Below are 23368 nucleotides of genomic sequence, written 5' to 3'. Positions count from 1 at the left end.
CGTCGTAAGTCCTTTGTGAATCTGGGCCATAGAAACAATGTATTCAGTCAGTGTGTGTGTTTCCTACAGATGGATCCAGTAATGGGAACCCACCAGAGAGATGTCCTCGTCCTCTGTATTCCCAGCTAACAGTGGGGCCCAAACTGTAGGGTGGTGCACATTATTGTAAAGGAGAGAGCAGTACGGAGGCTCCACCTAGATCCCCCATCATCTGATAAACACATAGAAACAATGTATTCAGTCAGTGTGTGTGTTTCCTACAGATGGATCCAGTAATGGGAACCCACCAGAGAGATGTCCCCGTCCTCTGTATTCCCGGGATTCCACACAGGAAGATCACACCATCCCCCACCATCATCAGGTAGGTGGGACTGAGGGACTAAAATGTTTTCTGAAGTATATTCTTAGGTTACTGCCACTTGTTTTCTAAGTATCCTATGGTGTGTTTAGGGTGAAGAACTGATTAATATGAAAGTTGAGATTAAAGAGGAAGAAGAAGATGAGGGATCTGTAAGAGGTGATCGCCAGTCTACAGAAGACTTTATAATAATGGTAGCAATTAAAGAGGAGGAATCTTCTCTAGACATCGGCACAGGTAAAAAAAAAAAAAGGAAAAAAATAGTACCCCATCATTGGTGTCCATGGGAGGAATAGTGCCCCATCATTGGTGTCAGTAGGAGGAATAAGGTCCCATCATTGAGAGGAATAGTGCCCCATCATTGGTGTCCATGGGAGGAATAGTGCCCCATCATTGGTGTCAGTAGGAGGAATAAGGCCCCATCATTGAGAGGAATAGTGCCCCATTGTTGGTGTCAGTGAAAGAAATGGTGCCCGATTTTGGTGTCGGTTGGCAGAGTAATGGCTTGTATTAGTGGGAGGAATAGTTGCCCCAAGGGCCAGATAAAGGCAAGCAAAGGGCCACATCCTGTTCCAAGGCCACAGTTTGAAGACCCCTGTCATAGACCATCAAAGTGGAGAGACCATTTATACTTTGTGTTCTGTCTCTCTTCCCCTCGTGTTTTCTTTGTGCCATCCCCCTTTACTCTCCTCCCATCCTCTCTGATCTCCATTACTCTCCTTCCACCCCCTCTCCTATCCATTACTCTCCTTCCATCCTCTCTGATCTCCATTACTCTCCTCCCATCCTCTCTCCTATCCATTACTCTCCTCCCATCCTCTCTGATCTCCATTACTCTCCTTCCACCCCCTCTCCTCTCCATTACTCTCCTCCCATCCTCTCTGCTCTCCATTACTCTCCTTCCACCCCCTCTCCTATCCATTACTCTCCTTCCACCCCCTCTCCTATCCATTACTCTCCTCCTATCCTCTCTGATCTCCATTACTCTCCTTCCACCCCCTCTCCTCTCCTCCCATCCTCTCTGATCTCCATTACTCTCCTTCCACCCCCTCTCCTATCCATTACTCTCCTCCCATCCTCTCTGATCTCCATTACTCTCCTTCCACCCCCTCTCCTCTCCATTACTCTCCTCCCATCCTCTCTGCTCTCCATTACTCTCCTTCCACCCCCTCTCCTATCCATTACTCTCCTCCCATCCTCTCTCCTATCCATTACTCTCCTTCCACCCCCTCTCCTATCCATTACTCTCCTCCCATCCTCTCTCCTATCCATTACTCTCCTCCTATCCTCTCTGATCTCCATTACTCTCCTTCCACCCCCTCTCCTCTCCATTACTCTCCTCCCATCCTCTCTGCTCTCCATTACTCTCCTTCCACCCCCTCTCCTATCCATTACTCTCCTCCCATCCTCTCTCCTATCCATTACTCTCCTTCCACCCCCTCTCCTATCCATTACTCTCCTCCCATCCTCTCTCCTATCCATTACTCTCCTCCCATCCTCTCTCCTATCCATTACTCTCCTCCTATCCTCTCTGATCTCCATTACTCTCCTTCCACCCCCTCTCCTCTCCATTACTCTCCTCCTATCCTCTCTGATCTCCATTACTCTCCTTCCACCCCCTCTCCTATCCATTACTCTCCTCCCATCCTCTCTCCTCTCCATTACTCTCCTCCCATCCTCTCTGATCTCCATTACTCTCCTCCCATCCTCTCTCTTCTCCATTACTCTCCTCCCATCCTCTCTCTTCTCCATTACTCTCCTCCCATCCTCTCTCTTCTCCATTACTCTCCTCCCATCCTCTCTCTTCTCCATTACTCTCCTCCCATCCTCTCTCCTCTCCATTACTCTCCTTCCACCCATCTCCTCTCCATTACTCTACTTCCATCCTCTCTGCTCTCCATTACTCTCCTCCCATCCTCTCTCCTCTCCATTACTCTCATTCCACCCCTCTCCTCTCCATTACTCTCCTCCCATCCTCTCTCCTATCCATTACTCTCCTCCCATCCTCTCTGATCTCCATTACTCTCCTTCCACCCCCTCTCCTCTCCATTACTCTCCTCCCATCCTCTCTGATCTCCATTACTCTCCTTCCACCCCCTCTCCTATCCATTACTCTCCTCCCATCCTCTCTGATCTCCATTACTCTCCTTCCACCCTCTCTCCTCTCCATTACTCTCCTTCCACCCTCTCTCCTCTCCATTACTCTCCTCCCATCCTCTCTGCTCTCCATTACTCTCCTCCCATCCTCTCTGCTCTCCATTACTCTCCTCCCATCCTCTCTGATCTCCATTACTCTCCTTCCACCCCCTCTCCTCTCCATTACTCTCCTCCCATCCTCTCTGATCTCCATTACTCTCCTTCCACCCCCTCTCCTATCCATTACTCTCCTCCCATCCTCTCTGATCTCCATTACTCTCCTTCCACCCTCTCTCCTCTCCATTACTCTCCTCCCATCCTCTCTGATCTCCATTACTCTCCTCCCATCCTCTCTCTTCTCCATTACTCTCCTCCCATCCTCTCTCTTCTCCATTACTCTCCTCCCATCCTCTCTCCTCTCCATTACTCTCCTCCCATCCTCTCTCCTCTCCATTACTCTCCTCCCATCCTCTCTCCTCTCCATTACTCTCCTTCCACCCCTCTCCTCTCCATTACTCTCCTTCCACCCCTCTCCTCTCCATTACTCTCCTCCCATCCTCTCTCCTCTCCATTACTCTCCTCCCATCCTCTCTGCTCTCCTCCTCTCTCCTTCCATCCTCTCTCCTCTCCATTACTCTCCTTCCATCCTCTCTCCTCTCCATTACTCTCCTCCCATCCTCTCTGCTCTCCATTACTCTCCTCCCATCCTCTCTGCTCTCCATTACTCTCCTTCCATCCTCTCTGCTCTCCTCCTCTCTCCTTCCATCCTCTCTCCTCTCCATTACTCTCCTCCCATCCTCTCTGCTCTCCATTACTCTCCTCCCATCCTCTCTCCTCTCCATTACTCTCCTCCCATCCTCTCTGCTCTCCTCCTCTCTCCTTCCATCCTCTCTCCTCTCCATTACTCTCCTTCCATCCTTTCTGATCTCCATTACTCTCCTCCCATCCTCTCTCCTCTTCATTACTCTCCTCCCATCCTCTCTCCTCTTCATTACTCTCCTCCCATCCTCTCTCCTCTTCATTACTCTCCTCCCATCCTCTCTCCTCTCCATTACTCTCCTTCCATCCTCTCTCCTCTCCATTACTCTCCTCCCATCCTCTCTGATCTCCATTACTCTCCTCCCATCCTCTCTGCTCTCCATTACTCTCCTCCCATCCTCTCTGCTCTCCATTACTCTCCTCCCATCCTCTCTGCTCTCCATTGCTCTCCTTCCATCCTCTCTCCTCTCCATTACTCTCATCCTCTCTCCTCTTTATTACTTTCCTTCCATCCTCTCTCCTCTATTACTTCTATCCTCTTTCCTCTATTACTTCTATCCTCTCTCCTCTATTACTCTCCTCCTCTCCATTACTCTCCTCGGTTGATTTTGTATGCTTTTACGAACTTCTGTTTTATACTGTTGGTATGGTTTTACAACACTATTTTTTAGGTCAATAAAATACTTCTTTCCATCAGGTGGACACAATGTGACTCCCCCAGAGGGACCTCAAATGTTCTCTTTGGACTATAATGGAGAAGACAACGCCATTGCAGATATTTCTCCAGAAGCAAAGCCCGATACTCAAGAATTCCATCACAGGCCTTACTATGTGGATCGATCAATGGATTCCTCTAAACCTGAAGATTCTCTTCCCAATAAAGTCCATCCTACCATTGCGGAGAGATCCTTGGATCCATCTAACCTTCAGAGATCGCCTTCCAGAGATTTCGATACTACTTCACACAAAGACGGAAAAACAAGCCTGTGTTCTGAAGTCACCGAAGGTTCGGAATCAAAATCGTCTTCTGCTGTAGGCAAAAGAAAAAACACTAAGCGTCCATTTCCATGTTCAGAGTGCGGGAAACGTTTCCCATGGAAAGCAGACCTTCTTAGGCACCACAGAAGTCACACGGGCGAGCGCCCTTTTTTATGTTCGCAGTGTGCGAAATGTTTCAAACACAAAGGAGACCTTCTCAGGCACCTGAGATGTCACACCAGCGAGCGTCCTTTTTCATGTACAGAGTGTGGGAAAGGTTTCAACCAGGAAGACCACCTCTTTCTACATCAGAAAACTCACACGGACGGGTGCCCTTTTTTATGTTTGCAGTGCGCTAAATGTTTCAAACACAAAGCAGACCTCCTCGTTCACCAGAGATGTCACACTGATGGTAGTCCTTTTTCATGTACGGAGTGTGGGAAATGTTTTACTCAGGAAGACGACCTTCTTCTTCATCAGAAAACTCACACGGCTGGGAGCTCTTTCTCCTGTCTAGAGTGCGGGAAGTGTTTCACTCGGAAAAACTACCTTCTTTTACATCAGAAAACTCACACCGGTGGGAGCTCTTTTTCCTGTCTAGAGTGCGGGAAATGTTTCACTCAGAAGGCCGACCTTCTTCTACATCAAAAAACTCACACAGGTAGGAGTCCTTTTAGCTGTCTAGAGTGCGGGAAATGTTTCACTCGGAAGACGGCACTCCGTATACATCAGAGAAGTCACACGGGCGAGCGTCCTTTTCAGTGTCCAGAGTGCGGAAAAAGTTTCACTTGCAGGGCAGGACTCTTTAGACACCAGATGAGTCACAAAGGTGAGCGTTCTTTATCTTCGGAGTGTGGGAAAGGTGTCATACAGAAAGCAGACCTTCCTACCCATCAAAGAAGACCTACCCGTGAGGGTACTTTTGTATGCTCAGAGTGCGAGAAATGTTTTATCACGAAGGAAGACCTCCTTGCTCACCAGAAAAGTCACAAGGATGAGCGTCCTTTTTCATGTTCACAGTGCGGGAAAGGCTTCAAACAAAAAGCAGATCTTCTTCGGCACTACAAATGTCACACTAGCGAGCGCCCTTTTTCATGTTCAGAGTGCGGGAAATGTTTTAAACACAAAGCAGACCTTCTTAGGCACCAGAGGTGCCACACCGGCGAGCGTCCTTTTTCGTGTTCGGAGTGCAAGAAAAGATTCAGCCGGAAAGACGACCTTCTTGCTCATCAGAGAATTCACACGGGCGAGCGCACTTTTGCCTGTCTAGAGTGCGGGAAATGTTTCACTTGGAAGCGATCGCTCCGTACACACCAGAGGATTCACACGGGCGAGCGTCCTTTTTCATGTTTAGAATGCGGGAAAAGTTTCTCTCAGAAAGGAAACCTTTACATGCACCAGAAAACCCACACTGGCGAGCGACCTTTTCCCTGTCCGGAGTGCGGGAAATGTTTCACTTGGAAGAGGGCGCTGCGTATACACCAGAGAAGTCACACGGGAGAACGTCCTTTTTCATGCTTGGACTGTGGGAAATGTTTCACTCAGAAAGGACACCTTTGTTCACACCAGAAAAGTCACACTGGCGAGCGCCCTTCTTCCTGTCCGGAGTGCGGGAAATGTTTTGCACTGAAATCCAGTCTAATTACACATCAGAAAACCCATGTCTGCTGATGCCAATAAAAGATGTACGGTGCATAATCATGTGGATTTAGCATTTTTCATTTTTTTTTGCAGCCTGTGGTTGAATTTCTGCACATTACCTGTCCCAGTGATCCTCTACCACCAGGGAATGATGGGAAACCTTTCCCCCAGGGCAGGACCAGAATATACAAATTGGGATAAAATCTAAGGAACAAAGAACACAGAGGAGAAATGGGTTCGCTTTAAGAGCATATCTAACCACTTAAGCCCCGTACCATTATGCAGCTAAAGGACCGGGCCACTTTTTGCGATTCGGCACTGCGTCGCTTTAACTGACAATTGCGCGGTCGTGCGACGTGGCACCCAAACAAAATTTACGTCTTTTTTTTTTCCCCCACAAATAGAGCTTTCTTTCGGTGGTATTTGATCACCTCTGCGGTTTTTATTTTTTGCGCTATAAACAAAAATAGAGCGACAATTTTGAGAAAAAAACATTATTTTTTAATTTTTTTGCTATAATAAATATCCCCCAAAAATATATAAAAAAAAACGTTTTTTTTTCCCTCAGTTTAGGCCGATACATATTCTTCTACCTATTTTTGGTAACAAAAAAAAAACGCAATAAGCGTTTAACGATTGGTTTGTGCAAAATTTATAGCGTTTACAAAATAGGGGATAGTTTTATGGCATTTTTCTTTTTTTTTTCTAGTAATGGCGGCGATCAGTGATTTTTATCGTGACTGCGACATTATGGCGAACACATCGGACACTTTTTTGACACTATTTTGGGAACACTGTCATTTTTACAGTGAACAGTACTATACAAATGCGCTGTTTACTGTAAAAATGACACTGGCGGTGAAGGGGTTAACCAGGAGGGGGCGCTGTAGGGGTTAAGTGTGTCCTGGGGAGTGATTCTGTGGGGGGGGGGGGCGTGGCTGGGCGTGTGACGTCACTGATCGTCGTTCCCTATGACAGGGAACAGACGATCAGTGACAGGCTCACTAGGAAGCACAGGGAGAGGTTTGTTTACACTTACCTCTCCCCGTTCTTCCTCTCTGTGACCCGATCGCGGGACACCGGCATTAGCCAGTGCATCCCATTGGATAATAAAGTTTAAAGAGCAAACAAAAGTCCTAGGTGGCTTAATTTCAACGTAAAAATTTCAACGTAAAAATGCATATAAAAGCAAAAAAGGCCTAAAAATAATACAAGGCTGAGGGATCATCATCAGCGGGAAATTGTCCATGAGATAAAAAAAAAAAGTTTCAATGCATATTTTTGATTTAATTCTTATCAAAGAATTGTGGTTTAACAATAACAATATAAATTACCAAATCAGAGCCGTAAAGGATTGCAACGACACGTAGGGTACCTTTGAACATAAATAATCAAACATGAATAGCTAACTGTTATAAAACTACAAATGTTAAAGGAACAAAAGCAACATAAAATGCTGGTGGAGTTTTCATGCCTGCGGGCAGGCCTCCCCTCAGACCACTGTGTAAATTACAGGCCTCCCCTCAGACCACTGTGTAAATTACAGGCCTCCCCTCAGACCACCGTGTACATTACAGGCCTCCCCTCAGACCACCGTGTACATTACAGGCCTCCCCTCAGACCACCGTGTACATTACAGGCCTCCCCTCAGACCACCATGTACATTACAGGCCTCCTCTCAGACCACTGTGTACATTACAGGCCTCCCCTCAGACCACCATGTACATTACAGGCCTCCTCTCAGACCACTGTGTACATTACAGGCCTCCCCTCAGACCACTGTGTACATTACAGGCCTCCCCTCAGACCACTGTGTACATTACAGGCCTCCCCTCAGACCACTGTGTACATTACAGGCCTCCCCACAGACCACTGTGTACATTACAGGCCTCCTCTCAGACCACTGTGTACATTACAGGGGAGGCCTCCATGTACAGGCCCCCCCTCAGACCACCATGTACATTACAGGCCTCCCCTTAGACCATCGTGTAAATTACAGGCCTCCCCTCAGACCACCATGTACATTACAGGCCTCCCCTCAGATCACTGTGTACATTACAGGCCTCCTCTCAGACCACCATGTACATTACAGGCCTCCCCCCAGACCACCATGTACATTACAGGCCTCCCCTCATACAACTTTCCAGAAGGGGCTGAAGGGATGGGCAACAGAGGCAATAAAGCCAGACTCCCGGATGGTCAATCGGAGCTAAAATGCCAGGGAAAGCGGAAGCGATCACCGCTTGAGACTGAGCAGCCAAAAATAGAAAATATTGCCATGGCTACTGCGGCAGAAGTGGCGCCGCCAATGCAGGGACAAAACCGGGGATGTCTGGCCAGCCTACTGTACCGTGTACCTGAACCTTCCCTTCCCCTTCTTCACAAGTTTTTCAGCAAAATAATACAACCTGGCAGTTAGAGGTTATACATCTTGTGTGGACATAGAAATTCTTCTAGACTTTCTTCCCCTAGACGATGAATGCTGAGGTAACATGCAGACCCAAAACTAACCAGCAGCTCCTACGGGGGTAGTGCTATATCTGTATATGAAAATAGAAACTGTACGTCTGTGAAAAAGGTTCCCGTTTGTTTTTAGCACTATGGCAGCAACTAAGGTAAAGAGTTCAATTCATTTCATGTGCGATGGCGAACCTCAGCGTTATAACGACTTACAGCGCAAACCTCAAAAGACCGTTTGTATACGTTGGGACGAAGACTGCACTTCCTTGTTTCTCCAGTAGGTGGTGACCTCAGACCGCAATGAACAGACAGGAAGTGATGTATGCTACAGACAGGAAGTGATTAGGTGTACAAACAGGAAGTTCCGGGTGAGAGGTGAGTCGGGAGGAAGTAGAGAGGAGACATTGCTAGACCTGGCAGCAGAGGAGGTAATAAGATATTATTTTGTATTTACACCCAGTAACCCCGTCATGTCTGTCCTCTTCCTCCATAGTCACTGTGATGTCTTTTATCTCCAGCAGATGATGATACACACATATATAGTATAATTATTTATCTGACATGCCAGTGCTGCTCAGAGATCACTGAGCCAGTCACATCAGTCTCTGTACCAGAGGAGCTTACACTTTAATGTCCCCTCCCCCACAGGCACACACTATTATTTAACAGAAGGAATCTTTATTGGAGAAAAAACATCAGTGCACATGTGAATAGCTGTAGACTAAGGATGAGCTCTGGGGTGTTCGCATAGAACACGTGCAGAGCCCGCCAGGAAGTCGGCACGGCGCTGCGCTAATCACAGCCAGGGAGACATTTTCCCGATGCTCGGCTGCAGAGATCGGGAAATGTCTCCCTGGCTGTTATTAGCGCAGCGCCATGCACACTTCCTGGCAGGCTCTGCGAACACGCCAGTGCTCATCCTTACTGTAGACCAGGGGTGGCCAACCAGTGGCCCGCGGAGCCCTCTGATGTGGCCCGCGACCTCCTACTCTGGAATAGTGGGTATGTAAGCCCAGATCGCAGGTTGCTGACCCACCATACCACAGCATCAGTGTTGTGAATTAAGCTGGTGGTAGAGGAAGAAAGCGGCTGTGGTGCAGAACCCCATAAGCCGATGCTTCCTCTACAGCGCCGGCTTTTGCACCTGCAGAGTCTATGGCACAGTTCAGCTAACCCGCAGGATAGACACAGGTGCACTACGCTGCACCCTCGGTGTGGGTAAACTGCAGCACATCAGTGAGAAAGCAGTCTTGGGCCCTTTTCACACAATCAGCCCGACCAAATGTGGCCCTCAATTCACCTCTATAGAGCGGCAGGTTTACGCCCACCTACCTGCGATCCGAAAAACAGAAGGGAGTCCGTCCCCTTTCATCTGGGTGGATCGGAGGGCCTATAGAGTAGCCGTGACCTGTCATCCGCCCGCTCCACTCATTGTGGCCCCCGATTAGTTACCAAGTTGCTTAAGCGGCCCTCGCTCTTTAAAAGGTTGGGCACTCCTGCTGTAGACTAAGGATGAGCTCCGGCGTGTTCGCACAGTACATGTCCAGAGCCAGCCAGGAAGTCGGCACCGTGCTGCGCTAATCACAGGCAGGGAGACATTGTCCCGATGCTCGGCTGCAGTGATCATGAAATGTCTCACTGCCTGTGATTAGCGCAGCGCCGTGCAGACTTCCTGGCGGGCTCTGCACGTGTACTGTGCGAACACGCCGGAGCGCATCCCTACTGTAGACAGTACATGAGAATAACGTGAGTCATCTAACAAAAAAAACAACTAGGTCATCGCATAACCAGAAGGTATATCATCAGACATTTTCAAATCTTTGAACAGAATCATTGAATCTAGATAGAGTGCATGCACATAGTTACCAGGACTACCTATTCACCCACTCATCTTGGAGGGGGGGTTTCATTGTAGTGCAGTCAACAGAGACCTGGCGGGGGGGAGAGAAAGGGGAAGGAATCGAAAAGGGAAGGAGGTGGGAGGGGAGCTGGTGCCATGACCTCAATCTTCAATCTACACCATGAGGTGTCTGGCCTCGACCCATATTTTCTGAAACTTTTTAGGACAATTGCAACCCATGTATGTCAGCTTGTATAGTGGGAGTGTGGCATTCACCAGCTTTTTCCATGCAGAAATCTGGGTTGGCTCAGGTGCTTTCTAGTTAAGCAGTATAGTTTTCCTAGTGTAATATGCGCAGTAAAAGATAAAGAGTTTGGTATGTGTGTTGGTAGGTAAATTATCAGTTACACCCAAAAGAAGGATCAAGGGATCAAGCTTGATGGGCATCCCACTGATTAATCTAATGTCAGCGACCACTTCCCGCCAGAACGTCTGTATCTGGGGACAGCCCCAGACCATGTGTCAGCTCCATTACTGCCAGCGCAGGTGAGTCTAAAGTATATGGAGGATAGCGTTCTGTCTATGTCGCAGGCTGTGAGGAGTCGTTCAACCGAGTGTGGAGCTTAGGTGATCGGCTCTGGAAACTGGGCATGTCGAAGCTGCATAAACCGGAAATACATCCATGAAGGGAGTGAGAATTTATTGTTTAGGTCATTGAAGGGGAGGGGACGGCCCCCAGGCATAACATCCCGGAGGGTTTTTTATTCCGTACCTGGCCCACACGTGCGGGTCCGGCACGGTCCTCAAGTGGGGCAGCTCTGGGTTACCCCATAGAGAAGTATAGGGAGAACAGGTCCGGGGCTTCACCAGGGACCCCGAAAACCGTCTCCACACTCCAACGGTGGTTCTCATAGGGGTGGTAGTGTATATGTTAGAACGAGGCCCTCGGTACACTAGGTTGCTGAGTTCCGCATATGAGCCCAGTATTGCCGCCTCGAGGTTCACCGCGGGGTTGGATCGGACCTGCATGAACCACCACCTCACGGAGACCAGGACCATCGCCCAGTAATATTTCTTAAAATTAGGTAATGCCAAGCCCCCTGCTATCAGTGAGAGCTGGAGCGTGGATCTAGCCACTCTGGGGACCGTCCCCTGCCACACGAACGTCCCAATAGCCTGGTCCAGTTTAGTAAAAAAGGAATTAGGGATATTAACAGGGGTATGTCTAAACGCGTAGAGGAACTTGGGGAGGAAGGACAGCTTTATTAAATGTATCCTGTCCACCGGCGTCAGAGGCAGGGTCTTCCAAGTATTACATTTCTGGAGAAAGTTTTGCAAAATCGGGCGTACATTGGCTTCCAAGTAGCACACACTATTATTATTATACATTTATATAGCTCCTCTGATATATACCACAATGCTGTACAGAGAACACGGAGCCAGTCACATTAGTCTTTGTACCAGAGGAGCTTAAGCTCTAATGCTGCCCCCCCCATAGTCACACACTATTATTATTATGCATTTATATACCTCTGACATATATACCGCAGCGCTGTACAGAGATCACTGAGCCAGTCCCATCAGTCTCAATACTAGAGGAGCTTACACTTCGCATGACACATCCACCTGGTGCTAAAAGCTAACATGTCGATATTATCCATTTATAGAGAGGAACTTCCTGTACAGATCACATGACCACATGCATGAGCATGGAGAAGCACCAAAGTCAAATCACTGAGAGCATATTGGATTTTGCCTTGGAGATCATCTACCTGCTGATCGGAGAGGTGAGGAAGATTCTGGGAGGTCACATGACATCACTCTTATCTCTATTAATAAAACACAGACCTGACCGGAGGGGAGAGGAGGATTCTGGGAGGTCACATGACATCACCCTTATCTCTATTAATAAAACACAGACCTGACCGGAGGGGAGCGGAGGATTCTGGGAGGTCACATGACATCACTCTTACCTCTATTTATAAAACACAGACCTGACCGGAGAGGTGAGGAGGATTCTGGGAGGTCACATGACATTACTCTTATCTCTATTAATAAAACACAGACCTGACCGGAGAGGTGAGGAGGATTCTGGGATTCTAATTTGATATTCCTATTGGTTCCGCAATACAGAGATTTCCTCTTCTGAAGTCAGGTGATCATATGACCATCACAGTGCCTCCATGTGACTCCCTAAAACCCAAGAAACACAACATGCAAAAGATTCTAGAAGTCACCAAGAAGATGATGGAGCTGCTGACAGGAGAGGTGAGCGGTGCCGGGAATTCTGGGACATTATCCAGTAACAGACAAGGGGTGTGTCTGGATGGTGACTGTATCATTGTGTGTGTCAGGTTCCTATAAGGTGTCAGGATGTCACTGTCTATTTCTCCATGGAGGAGTGGGAGTATTTAGAAGGACACAAGGATCTCTACAAGGACGTCATGATGGACAATCAGCCGCCCCTCACATCACCGGGTAAGAGGAGACTTTATTGTAAAGGAGAGAGCAGTACGGAGGCTCCACCTAGATCCCCCATCATCTGATAAACACATAGAAACAATGTATTCAGTCAGTGTGTGTGTTTCCTACAGATGGATCCAGTAATGGGAACCCACCAGAGAGATGTTCCCGTCCTCTGTATTCCCGGGATTCCACACAGGAAGATCACACCATCCCTCACCATCATCGGGTAAGTGGGACTGAGCATTTAGAACTCAAATACGTTGTAGAATTCTACACTTCAAAATAACATTCTTTTATTTCATCTCTTGTTTCCTTTTATAAATCTGTTTTATCATATTTGGGGTTTAGGGTGAACAACTGAAAGACATCAAAGTTGAGGTTAAAGTAGAAAAATAAGAGAAGTCCGGGGATCAGCAGTCTACTGATAGGATCGGTTCATTATCTGCATTGTTACAATTGATGTCAGTTTTATTATGTTTTCAGGGTGGAAACCTGAGAGATTTTAAAGTTGATGTTAAAGAAGAGATAAAACAGGAGGATGATGACGATGGGGTGATGAGGGAGCTTTTAGAAGGACACAAGGATCTCTACAAGGACATCATGGTGGAGTCGCCTAATACCAGGAAGCCACCAGAGAAATGTCCCCGTCCTCTGTATTCCCGGGATTCCACCCAGGAAGGTCACACCATCCCCCACCATCATCAGGTAGGTAAAACGAATCCACCAAAACCTTCAAGAAATATTTTCTTATCTGTGTTCCCGGGTTATTATAACTCACGTTTCCAAGGTGTTATTTCAATCCTACGGTGTTTTTAGGGTGAAGAACTGATACGTATAAAAGCTGAGATTAAAGAGGAAGAAGATGAGGGATCTGTGACAGGTGATCCTCGGCCTACTGAGGGATGTAGAATGATGGTGACGGTTAAAGAGGAGGAATCTTCTGTAGACATTGGCACAGGTGAGTTATAAAAACTAAGCAGAAAGGGTTTGCTTCTTCGTTTCCTATACAAAAAAAAAAAAGATGGAGAATCAGCAGATAGTCATAACATCGAAAATAATACAAAGTGGAGAGACCATTTACTGTATTTATCGGGGTATACCGCGCGCCGGCGTATAACGCGCACCCCAAACTTAGGAAGGTAGTTTAAGGGAAAAAAAACGTAAATTTTTGTCCATCGGCACCCTTGTCCGGCGTCCGTCTGCGGCCTTGCGTGGGGTCCGTCCAGCCTTGTGGGTGTCCGTCTGCGGCTTCCTTGCGTGGGGTCCGTCCAGCCTTGTGGGTGTCCGTCTGCAGCTTCCTTGCGCGGGGTCCGTCCAGACTTGTGGGTGTCCGTCTGCGGCATCCTTGCGCGGGGTCCGTCCAACCTTGTGGGTGTCCGTCTGCAGCTTCCTCGCGGGGTCCATCCACACCTTGCCCGGGGTTGCAGTGGTGTTCGTTTTTGAATTGGGCGCCTCGGTCGAGCCGAGAGGAGCCAGATTTCCTGTGTGTTCATCTCCTCTCGGCTTGTCTCGGCTCCTCTCGCGTGGCTGCGGCCGAGCGTGGCCAAGCCGAGTGCGCAGTACTCTAGGCTGCGGCTCCTCTTGCGTGGCTGCAGGCATGGCCGAGCATAGCCGAGTGCGCAATACGCTCGGCTCGGTCTATTTCGGTGGTGCCCGGGAACAGAAGTATCGGCGTATATCGCGCACCCACGATTTTCCCCTGATTTTAAGGGGAAAAAAGTGTGCGGTATACGCCGATAAATACGGTATTCAGTTTTCTGATACAGTGGAACCTCGGATTGCGAGTAACACGGTTAACAAGCGTTTAGCAATTTAAAAAAGTTAAAAAAAAGGAGCGCAAAAAATTGTGATAATTGATAATGAGAACCTAATAAATGAACATAGGTGTACAAATAAAAAACACAAAAAAATATAAAAAAGTGGCCTGAATTCACAGGCAATCAAGGGTCTATGCTAAAATATAAACGAGTATGGTTAATAAAGTCCAAACATAGCAAGTGAGAAACAGTGAATAATTGGAAGTCCAAAAAATGAAATCTCCAATGTGAATCAGGTGAATCGCTGATATATTATTCAAGATGTGACATCAAAAAAGATCCATGCGATCTATCCACCAGAAAACACCCAAGTGATAAAGTGTTGTAGTCTGCTTACCAGAGCTAATGACCACTACATCGGTCAGTATGGGCACAGGATATATTTAAAGTCTCCCAACAAGACTGAGGGGAATCCGGTTCCTAGATCCTGGATGTTGCCTTCATATGTGTCTCAGAAGGGAGAAAAAATAAAATCCCCATAGTGTGATATTGCTATAAACGGCGATATTTATTTAAAAAATATTGCACTTAAAGAAAGGCTGGCACACCTACGTGTTTCGTCACAGGATGACGTTGTCAGGGATTGGCTGCTCGGTCATTTCCCCTAGTGAGTCCACCCCCCCCCCGTACAGTTAGAACACACCCAGGGAACATACTTAACCCCTTCCCCGCCCCCTAATGTTAACCCCTTCCCTGCCAGTGGCATTTTTACAGTAATCCAATGCATTTTTATAGCACTGATCGCTATAAAAATGCCAATGGTCCCAAAAATGTGTCAGAAGTGTCCGATGTGTCCGCCATAATGTCACAGTACCGAAAAAAAAATGGCTGATCGGCGCCATTACTAGTAAAAAAAAAATATTAATAAAAATACCCCCTATTTTGTAAACGCTATAACTTTTGCGCAAACCAATCAATAAACGCTTATTGTGATATTTTTTTTAACGAAAAATATGTAGAAGAATACGTATCGGCCTAAACTGAGGAAAAAAAAAGTTTTTTTTATATATTTTTGGGGGATATTCATTACAGCAAAAAGTAAAAAAAAAAATAAAAAAAAATTCTAAATTGTCGCCCTATTTTTGTTTATAGCGCAAAAACTAAAAACCGCAGAGGTGATCAAATACCACCAAAAGAAAGCTCTATTTGTGGGGGGAAAAGGATGCCAATTTTGTTTGGGAGCCACGCCGCACGACCGCGCAATTGTCAGTTAAAGCGACCCAGTGCCGAATCGCAAAAAGTGCTCTGGTCTTTGACCAGCAATATGGTCCGGGGGTTAAGTGGTTAAATACGTTTAATAGTAGTTTAACAGAGCACTTACAAATTTCAAAACGCCTTAAGTATTTTTATTTATTTATGGTACTTCTAGAGCGCCATCAATTTACGCAGCGCTTTACATATACATTGTACATTCACATCGGTCCCAGTCCTTCGGGAGCTTACAACCTAACACACATTCATACATATACTGGGGGCCAATTTAGACAGGCTTTGATTAACCTACCAGCATGTCTTTAGAGTGTAGGAGGAAACCGGATTAATCTGGAGGAAACCCACGCAGGTACAGGGAGAACATGCAAACTCCAGGCAGATGTTGTCGTGGTCAGGATATACCATATATACTCGAGTATAAGCCAACCCGAATATAAGCCGAGGAACCTAATTTTACCACAAAAAAACTGGGAAAACGTATTGACTCGAGTATAAGCCTAGGGTGTCCATCTGCATGCCTCACTTTGCCTCACTGTGTCCATGTGCATGCCTCACTGTGCCCATGCCTAGACTGATGTTTAACATTGGAGTCTATAGAAGGGGCTACATGTGTGCTAAGTTTCGGGTCCAGGGGACCTACGACCGGCTGGTACTGGGTCACCAAATTCACCGGAGAAATGACCGTTTAACATGGGAGTCTATGGAAGGGGTGCCCAGCTTTGAAAAATCGGTGCTCCCCGGCAAGTTTGGTACCGGGTCCCCAAAGTTCGGGAGATCAGGCGCAAAAAGGTGACTCGAGTATAAGCCGAGGGGGGCATTGTGCTGAAAACCTCGGCTTATACTCGAGTATATACGGTAAGTAGAACAGTTTTTGCCGGCAAAGACACAAACCCTTTTACTTCCGGGAACGGTAGAACGCAATGACGTCAGCATGCAGCTCCGCCCCTATGCGTTTCGTCATAAATGACAAAGTTAGTACTGTTGACTAAGAAACATGATTGATTGTTAATGGTAATAAAATACTTCTTTCCAGTAGGTGGACACCAGATTTTATCCTTGGATTATAATGTAGAAGACATTGCAGAAAATTCTCCAGAAGCAAAGCCCGATCCTCACAAAATACACCCTAGACCTTACTGTGTGGATAGATCAATGGATCCCTCTAAACCTGAAGGTTATTTTCATAAGTTCCATGCTGCTACCAATGAAATCCATCCAGGACTTCCCGTTGCGGAGAGATCCTTGGATCCATCTCATCCCCCGAGATCATCTTTCAGTAATTTAGACACTTCTTCACACGAAGACGATAAAACAATCCTTTGGTCGGAAGTCAATGAAGGTTTTAGACCACACTCGTCTCTTGGTGTAAAAAAACAAACAAACACGGGTGGGCGTGCGTTTTCATGTTCGGAGTGTGGGAAATGTTTCACATGGAATGCGGCCCTTCTCAGGCACCAGAAAAGTCACACGGGTGAGCGTCCTTTCCCGTGTTCACAGTGCGGGAAATGTTTCAAGCACAAAGCAGACCTTCTTAGGCACCAGAGATATCACACGGGTGAGCGTCCGTTTTCATGTTCAGAGTGTGGGAAATGTTTCACACGTAGAGACGAACTTCTTATACATCAGAAAAGCCATAAGGGTAAGCCTCTCTTTTCCTGCCTAGAATGTGGGAAATTTTTTACTTGGAAAGGAGCATTCCTTAGACACCAGAGGAGTCACGTGGGCAAACGTCCATTTTTATGCTCGGAGTGCGGGAAGGGTTTCATATGTAAAGCTGACCTTCTTACACACCAACGAAGACATACTGGTGAGCGGCCCTTTTTATGCTCAGAGTGCGGTAAATGTTTCATTAAGAAAGTAGACCTTCTTACACACCAGAGAATTCACAAAGATGAGCGTCCTTTTTCATGTTCAGAGTGCGGGAAATGTTTCAAAAATAAAGCAGACCACCTTAGGCACCAAAGGTGTCACACTGGTGAGCGTCCTTTTTCATGTTCCGAGTGCGGGAGATGTTTCAAACATAAAGCAGACCACCTTAGGCACCAAAGGTGTCACACTGGTGAGCGTCCTTTTTTTTGTTCAGAGTGTGGGAAATTTTTCTCTCGGAAAGACTACCTTCTTCTACATCAGAAAAGTCACATGGCAGAGAAAACTCTTTCTTGTTAAGAGTGCGGGAAATGTTTCATCCAGAAGACGGCGCTCGCTATACATCAGAGGAGTCATGTGGAAGAAAATCGTTTTTAGGTTTTCACTGTGGGGAATGTTTCAGTTAGAAAATATTCAAATTGTCTACAAATAAATACGTGAAAAGTGTGGCGTGTATTTGTATGGCGCCCCCCTGAGTCAATACTTTGTAGAACCCCCTTTATCTGCAATTACAGCTTTCTTTCACCAATGTCTTTCTTCTTGTCACTCTTCCATAAAGGGCAGATTTGTGGAGAGACCACTAATAGTTGTCCTGTGGACAGATTCTCTGCAGCTCCTCCAGAGTTACCATGGGCCTCTTGGCTGCTTCTCTGATGAATGCTCTCCTTGCCCGGCCCGGTCAGTTTAGGTGGACGGCCATGTCTTGGTAGGTTTGCAGTTGTGTCATACTCTTTCCATTTTTGGATGATGGATTGAACAGAGCTCCATGAGATGTTCAAAGCTTGGGAGATTTTTTTACAACCTAACCCTGCTTTATACTTCTCCACAACTTTATCCCCGACCTGTCTGGTGTGTTCCGTGGCCTTCGTGATGTTGTTTGTTCACTAAGGTTCTCTAACAAACCTCTGAGGGCTTCACAGGACAGCTGTATTTATACTGAGATTAAATGACACACAGGTGGACTCTATTGACTAATTAGGTGACTTCTGAAGGCAATTGGTTCCACTAGATTCTGGTTAAATAATTTTTGTATGCCCCATTGGACTTTTTCTGTCGGAATTTCCGATGGGCTTAGAGAGCAGGTTATCTATTTTTCCGTCGGAAATTCCAACAGATGTTTGCCCGGTGAAAAGTCTGACCATGTGTACGTGGCATTAAGTAGGCAGGACTGACGAGCAGGATTATAAACAGGTGAGTCACTGTGGAGAGGTGGGAGCTGGCAATTAGCCAACAGCTGAGCGGACAGCTCAGAGAAGGAAGGGCTGAGCCCAGCCCTGACAAGTATTACGTTTAAGACCCCTTTCACACTAAAGCGTTTTTAACAGGTGGCCAAAGAAACACTAGGAATCTCAAGGTTACTCAGAATATAGGAAACTCAGAATCTTTTCAGGGTCACTAGGGTCCTTGAAATATTGGGGTCATTTGGAATCTTCTCAGAAGGTCTGGGACACTAGTATCCTCAAAATATTGGGGTAATTTGGAATCTTCTCAGAAAGTAAGGGAAACTAGGATCCTTGAAACATTGGGGTAATTTGGAATCTTCTCAAAGTCTGGGACACTAGATTTCTCAAAATATTGGGGTAATTTGGAATCTTATCAGAAAGTCAGGGACACAAGGATCCACAAAATCTTAGGGTCATTTGGAATCTACTCAGAAGGTCTGGAACACTAGATTTCTCAAAATATTGGGGTCATTTGGAATATTATCAGAAAGTCAGGGACTCTAGCATCCTCGATTTATTGAGGTCATTTGAAATCTTCTCAAAAAAGTCAGGGATACAAGGATCCTCAAAATATTTGGGTCATTTGGAATCTTCGAAGAAAGTCAGGAACACTAGAATCCTCAAAATCTTGGGGTTATTTAGAATCTTCTCAGAAAGTCAGGGACACTAGGATCCTTGAAATTATTGGGGTCATTTGGAATCTTCTCAGAGAGTTAGAGGGACACAAGGATCCACAAAATCTTAGGGTCATTTGGAATCTACTCAGAAGGTCTGGAACACTAGATTTCTCAAAATATTGGGGTCATTTGGAATCCTATCAGAAAGTCAGGGACTCTAGCATCCTCGATTTATTGAGGTCATTTGAAATCTTCTCAAAAAAGTCAGGGATGCAAGGATCCTCAAAATATTTGGGTCATTTGGAATCTTCGAAGAAAGTCAGGGACACTAGGATACTTGAAATCATGGGGTCATTTGGAATCTTCCCAGAAAGTCAGGAACACTAGAATCCTCAAAATGTTGGGGTTATTTGGAATCTTCTCAGAAAGTCAGGGACACTAGGATCCTTGAAATCCTGGCGTCATTTGGAATCTTCCCAGAAAGTCAGGAAAAGTAGAATCCTCAAAATTTTGGGGTTATTTGGAATCTTCTCAGAAAGTCAGGGACACTTGGATCCTTGAAATATTGGGTCCATTTGGAATCTTCTCAGAGAGTCTGGGACACTAGGATCCTTGAAATATTGGGGCCATTTGGAATCTTCTCAGAGAGTCTGGGACACTAGGATCCTTGAAATATTGGGGCCATTTGGAATCTTCTCAGAGAGTCAGGGACACTAGGATCCACAAAATCTTGGGGTCAATTGGAATCTTCTGAGAAGGTCTGGAACACTAGGATCCTCAAAATATTGGGGTCATTTGAAATCTTATCAGAAAGTCAGGGACACTAGGACCCTCAAATCATTGGGGTCATGTGAAATCTTCTAAAAATGTCTGGGACACTAGGATTCCCAAAATATTATGATTGTTTTGATTTTTCTCAGAAAGTCTGGATGCAAGGATCTCTAAAATATTGGGGTTATTTGGAATCTTTTCAGAAAGCCTGGGACACTAGATTTCTCGAAATACTGTGGTCATTTGGAATCTTCCCAGAAAGTCAGGGACGCTAGAATCCTCGAAATAGTGGGGTCATTTGGAATCTTCTCAAAAAGTCAGACAGGAGGATTTTTAAAATATTGGGGTAATTTGGAATCTTCTTAGAAAGTCTGGGACACTAGGATTCTCGAAATATTGGGGTCATTTGGAATCTTCTCAGAAAGTCTGCGACACTAGGATTCTTGAAATATTGGCATCAGATGGAACCCTCTCAGAAAGTCTGCGACTCTAGGATCCTCAAAATATTGGGGTTAATTTGAATTCTTCGAAGAAAGGCAGAGACACTAGTCTTGAACACAAGTCTTGTGGGATAACAGGTTACGGCAGATCCTTGCAAGTTAAAGCTACTGTATGAAACTACATGTACCAGCAGTCCTAGCCTGTACTGGGAGAGGACTATCTTCTAGCTGGTAGAAGGCTTGAAGAAGACCCAGATAGTTAACACTCTTAGTTTTCTATAAGATAGTATCTGTATAGTATTATTTCAATCTCCAGCTATTGGAATCTTTGTACATGTGTTTCAGCCAGCTCCAGCATCTGGTATTGGTCGAAAGGTTTCGCCATGAAACATAAAAATGGATGTTGCGCGTCTGTAGAGATGGCACCAGTCTCTTATTAGCTCTATGGCAGAAACTGAGACAAAGACTTCACTTCATTTAATAACAGATGTATCCTTGGCAGTAATGTGATGGTGATCCTCAGTATGATGATGACGACTTACGACACAAACCTCGGAAAACTACACAACTTTGGAATAAAAGCTGCAGTTTCTCTATTCTCCACTAGTGAACTAACTTTTACCAAGTGCGATGCACAGACAGGAAGTGGTGTCAGTAGAAACAGGAAGTTCCGGGTCAGAGGTGAGTTGGGAGGAAGTAGAGAGGAGACATTGCTGGAACTGGCAGCAGAGGAGGTAATAAGATATTATTTTGTATTTACACCCAGCAAACCGCGTCATGTCCATCCTCTTCCTCCGTAGCCACTAATTTATTTTATCTTCAGCAGATGATGATACACACATATAGTATAATAATACATAATTTTCTATTATTACATTATGTAGCTCTAACATATGCCACAGTGCTGTACAGAGAATTCTATGCAAGTCATATCAGCCTTTGGACTGTAGGAGCTTACACTCTAGTGTCTCCACCACAGCCATGCACTAACATTATTATATGTAATATATATATATATAATGTATAGATTTGCAATATATGTTTAATTAAAGCCAAATTCCACATTTTGCAAAAAAAATGAATAAATGTACTGATATGAAAAAACTATTTGCATTCATTGCTTTTTTGCATTGGAGCCTGTAAAGCATTGTAATCTTGATTAGTGGATCACAAGTTAATGCAGACTATTCCTCCTGCCAAAGGTCTGCCCTTTGGTTTTAGTAGTATGGACCTTCAATTATAGAGCTGAAGGAGATACAGACCTTCAGTTATAGAGATGGAGGAGGTACGGACCTTCAGTTATAGAGCTGAAAGAGGTACAGACCTTCAGTTATAGAGCTGAAGGAGGTGCGAAACTTCAGCTATAGAGCAGAAGAAGGTATGGACCTTCAGTTATAGAGCTGAAGGAAGGAGATCCAGACCTTCAGTTATAGAGATGGAGGCGATACAGACCTTCAGTTATAGGGATGGAGGAGGTACAGACCTTCAGTTATAGAGATGGAGGAGGTACAGACCTTCAGTTATGGAGATGGAGGAGGTGCGGACCTTCAGTTATGGAGATGGAGGAGGTACAGACCTTCAGTTATATAGCCGAAGGAGATCCAGACCTTCAGTTATAGAGCTGAAGGAGGTGCAGACTTTCAGTTATAGAGCAGAAGAAGTCATGGACCTTCAGTTATAGAGCTAGAGGAGATCCAGACCTTCAGTTATAGAGATGGTGGAGATACAGACCTTCAATTATAGGGCTGAAGGAGGTGCAGACCTTCAGTTATAGAGCAGAAGAAGGCATGGACCTTCAGTTATAGAGCTAGAATAGGCATGGACCTTCAGTTATAGAGCTGGAGGAGGTGCGGACCTTCAGTTATGGAGCTAGAGGAGGCATGGACCTTCAGTTATAGAGTTAGAGGAGGCATGGACCTTCAGTTATAGAGCTGGAGGAGGTACAGACCTTCAGTTATAGAGCTGGAGGAGGTACAGACCGTTAGTTATTTAGCTGGGGAAAGTAGACATGTGCGGTTGATTTCATTCAAAATTACAATTCTAAAAAAACTAAACAAATTTATGTAAATAACAAAACAAAACAAATGTTTTCATTCTGCACATGTCTAGGGGAAAGTACAGACCTTAAGTTATGGAGCTGAAGGAGATACGGACCATTACTTTTAGTGCTGCAGGAAGTACAGACCTTCAGCTATGTAGCTGGAGGAGGTATGGAGCTGGGGAAGGTACAGACCTTAAATGATAGAGCTGTAGGAGGTACGGAGCTTCAGTTATGGAGCTGAAAGAGATATGGACCTTCACTTTTAGAGTTTGAGGGGGGATAAACCTTAATTTAAGGAGCTGGGGAGGTGCAAACCTTCAGTTATGGAGCTGGAGGCTACACAGCCAAACCAAATAAATAAAAAAAAACATTTTGCAAATGCATGTTTCATGTTACACCCTAAATACAGGCCAGAAAGTTGGACTTTAGCCTTTTTATAAGATATTTGCAGGTAATATAGCTAGATATTATAAGTTTATATAACTCTGACATTCTGGACTGCTGTACAGAGACCACTGAGCCAGTCACATCAGTCCTTGGACAAGGGGGCTTACATTCTAATGCCCCCCCCCCCACAGTCACACGCTAATATTATACATTTATATAGCTCTGACCTACCCCGCAGTGCTGTACAGAGATCACTGAGAAGGTCACAGCATTCTCTGCGTCAGATAACTTTACCCACTGAACAATATATCCACCTTTTGCCAAAACTGAGCATAACAATAATTTCTATCTATAGA

At 45.7% G+C, this 23368-nt stretch overlaps 2 protein-coding genes and 1 long non-coding RNA gene across 3 annotated transcripts; all 3 read left to right on the top strand.

The window, feature by feature from the left end:
* The first annotated feature begins 328 nt into the window (after positions 1–328).
* Positions 329–5932, top strand: LOC120910002 (oocyte zinc finger protein XlCOF6-like). Its single transcript, XM_040321825.1, has 3 exons — positions 329–361; positions 451–595; positions 3951–5932. The coding sequence occupies exons 2-3, from the start codon at positions 469–471 to the stop codon at positions 5900–5902; spliced, it is 2079 nt and encodes a 692-aa protein (XP_040177759.1). The 5' UTR covers positions 329–361; positions 451–468; the 3' UTR covers positions 5903–5932.
* Positions 5933–8718: 2786 nt separating this feature from the next.
* On the top strand, positions 8719–12344 carry LOC120910228. Its single transcript, XR_005741431.1, has 3 exons — positions 8719–8760; positions 11840–11959; positions 12306–12344. It is a non-coding gene; the product is annotated as an uncharacterized LOC120910228 (long non-coding RNA).
* Positions 12345–12836: 492 nt separating this feature from the next.
* On the top strand, positions 12837–17989 carry LOC120910105 (zinc finger protein OZF-like). Its single transcript, XM_040321975.1, has 4 exons — positions 12837–12864; positions 13122–13343; positions 13455–13596; positions 16701–17989. Exons 2-4 carry the CDS (start codon positions 13194–13196, stop codon positions 17831–17833), a joined length of 1425 nt encoding a protein of 474 aa, XP_040177909.1. The 5' UTR covers positions 12837–12864; positions 13122–13193; the 3' UTR covers positions 17834–17989.
* Positions 17990–23368: the final 5379 nt, after the last annotated feature.

The sequence above is a fragment of the Rana temporaria genome, chromosome 8 (assembly GCF_905171775.1).
Source record: "Rana temporaria chromosome 8, aRanTem1.1, whole genome shotgun sequence".
Taxonomy (NCBI): Eukaryota; Metazoa; Chordata; class Amphibia; order Anura; family Ranidae; genus Rana; species Rana temporaria.
This window is presented reverse-complemented; position numbering and strand designations above follow the sequence as displayed.

Coding starts and splice junctions, on each gene's coding strand:
- LOC120910105 (XM_040321975.1), top strand. CDS start 13,194: ATGAGGGAGCTTTTAGAAGGACACAAGGATCTCTACAAGGACATCATG. Junction 13,344..13,454: donor CCATCCCCCACCATCATCAG/GTAGGTAAAACG, acceptor CGGTGTTTTTAG/GGTGAAGAACTGATACGTAT. Junction 13,597..16,700: donor TTCTGTAGACATTGGCACAG/GTGAGTTATAAA, acceptor ACTTCTTTCCAG/TAGGTGGACACCAGATTTTA.
- LOC120910002 (XM_040321825.1), top strand. CDS start 469: ATGAAAGTTGAGATTAAAGAGGAAGAAGAAGATGAGGGATCTGTAAGA. Junction 596..3,950: donor TTCTCTAGACATCGGCACAG/GTAAAAAAAAAA, acceptor TCTTTCCATCAG/GTGGACACAATGTGACTCCC.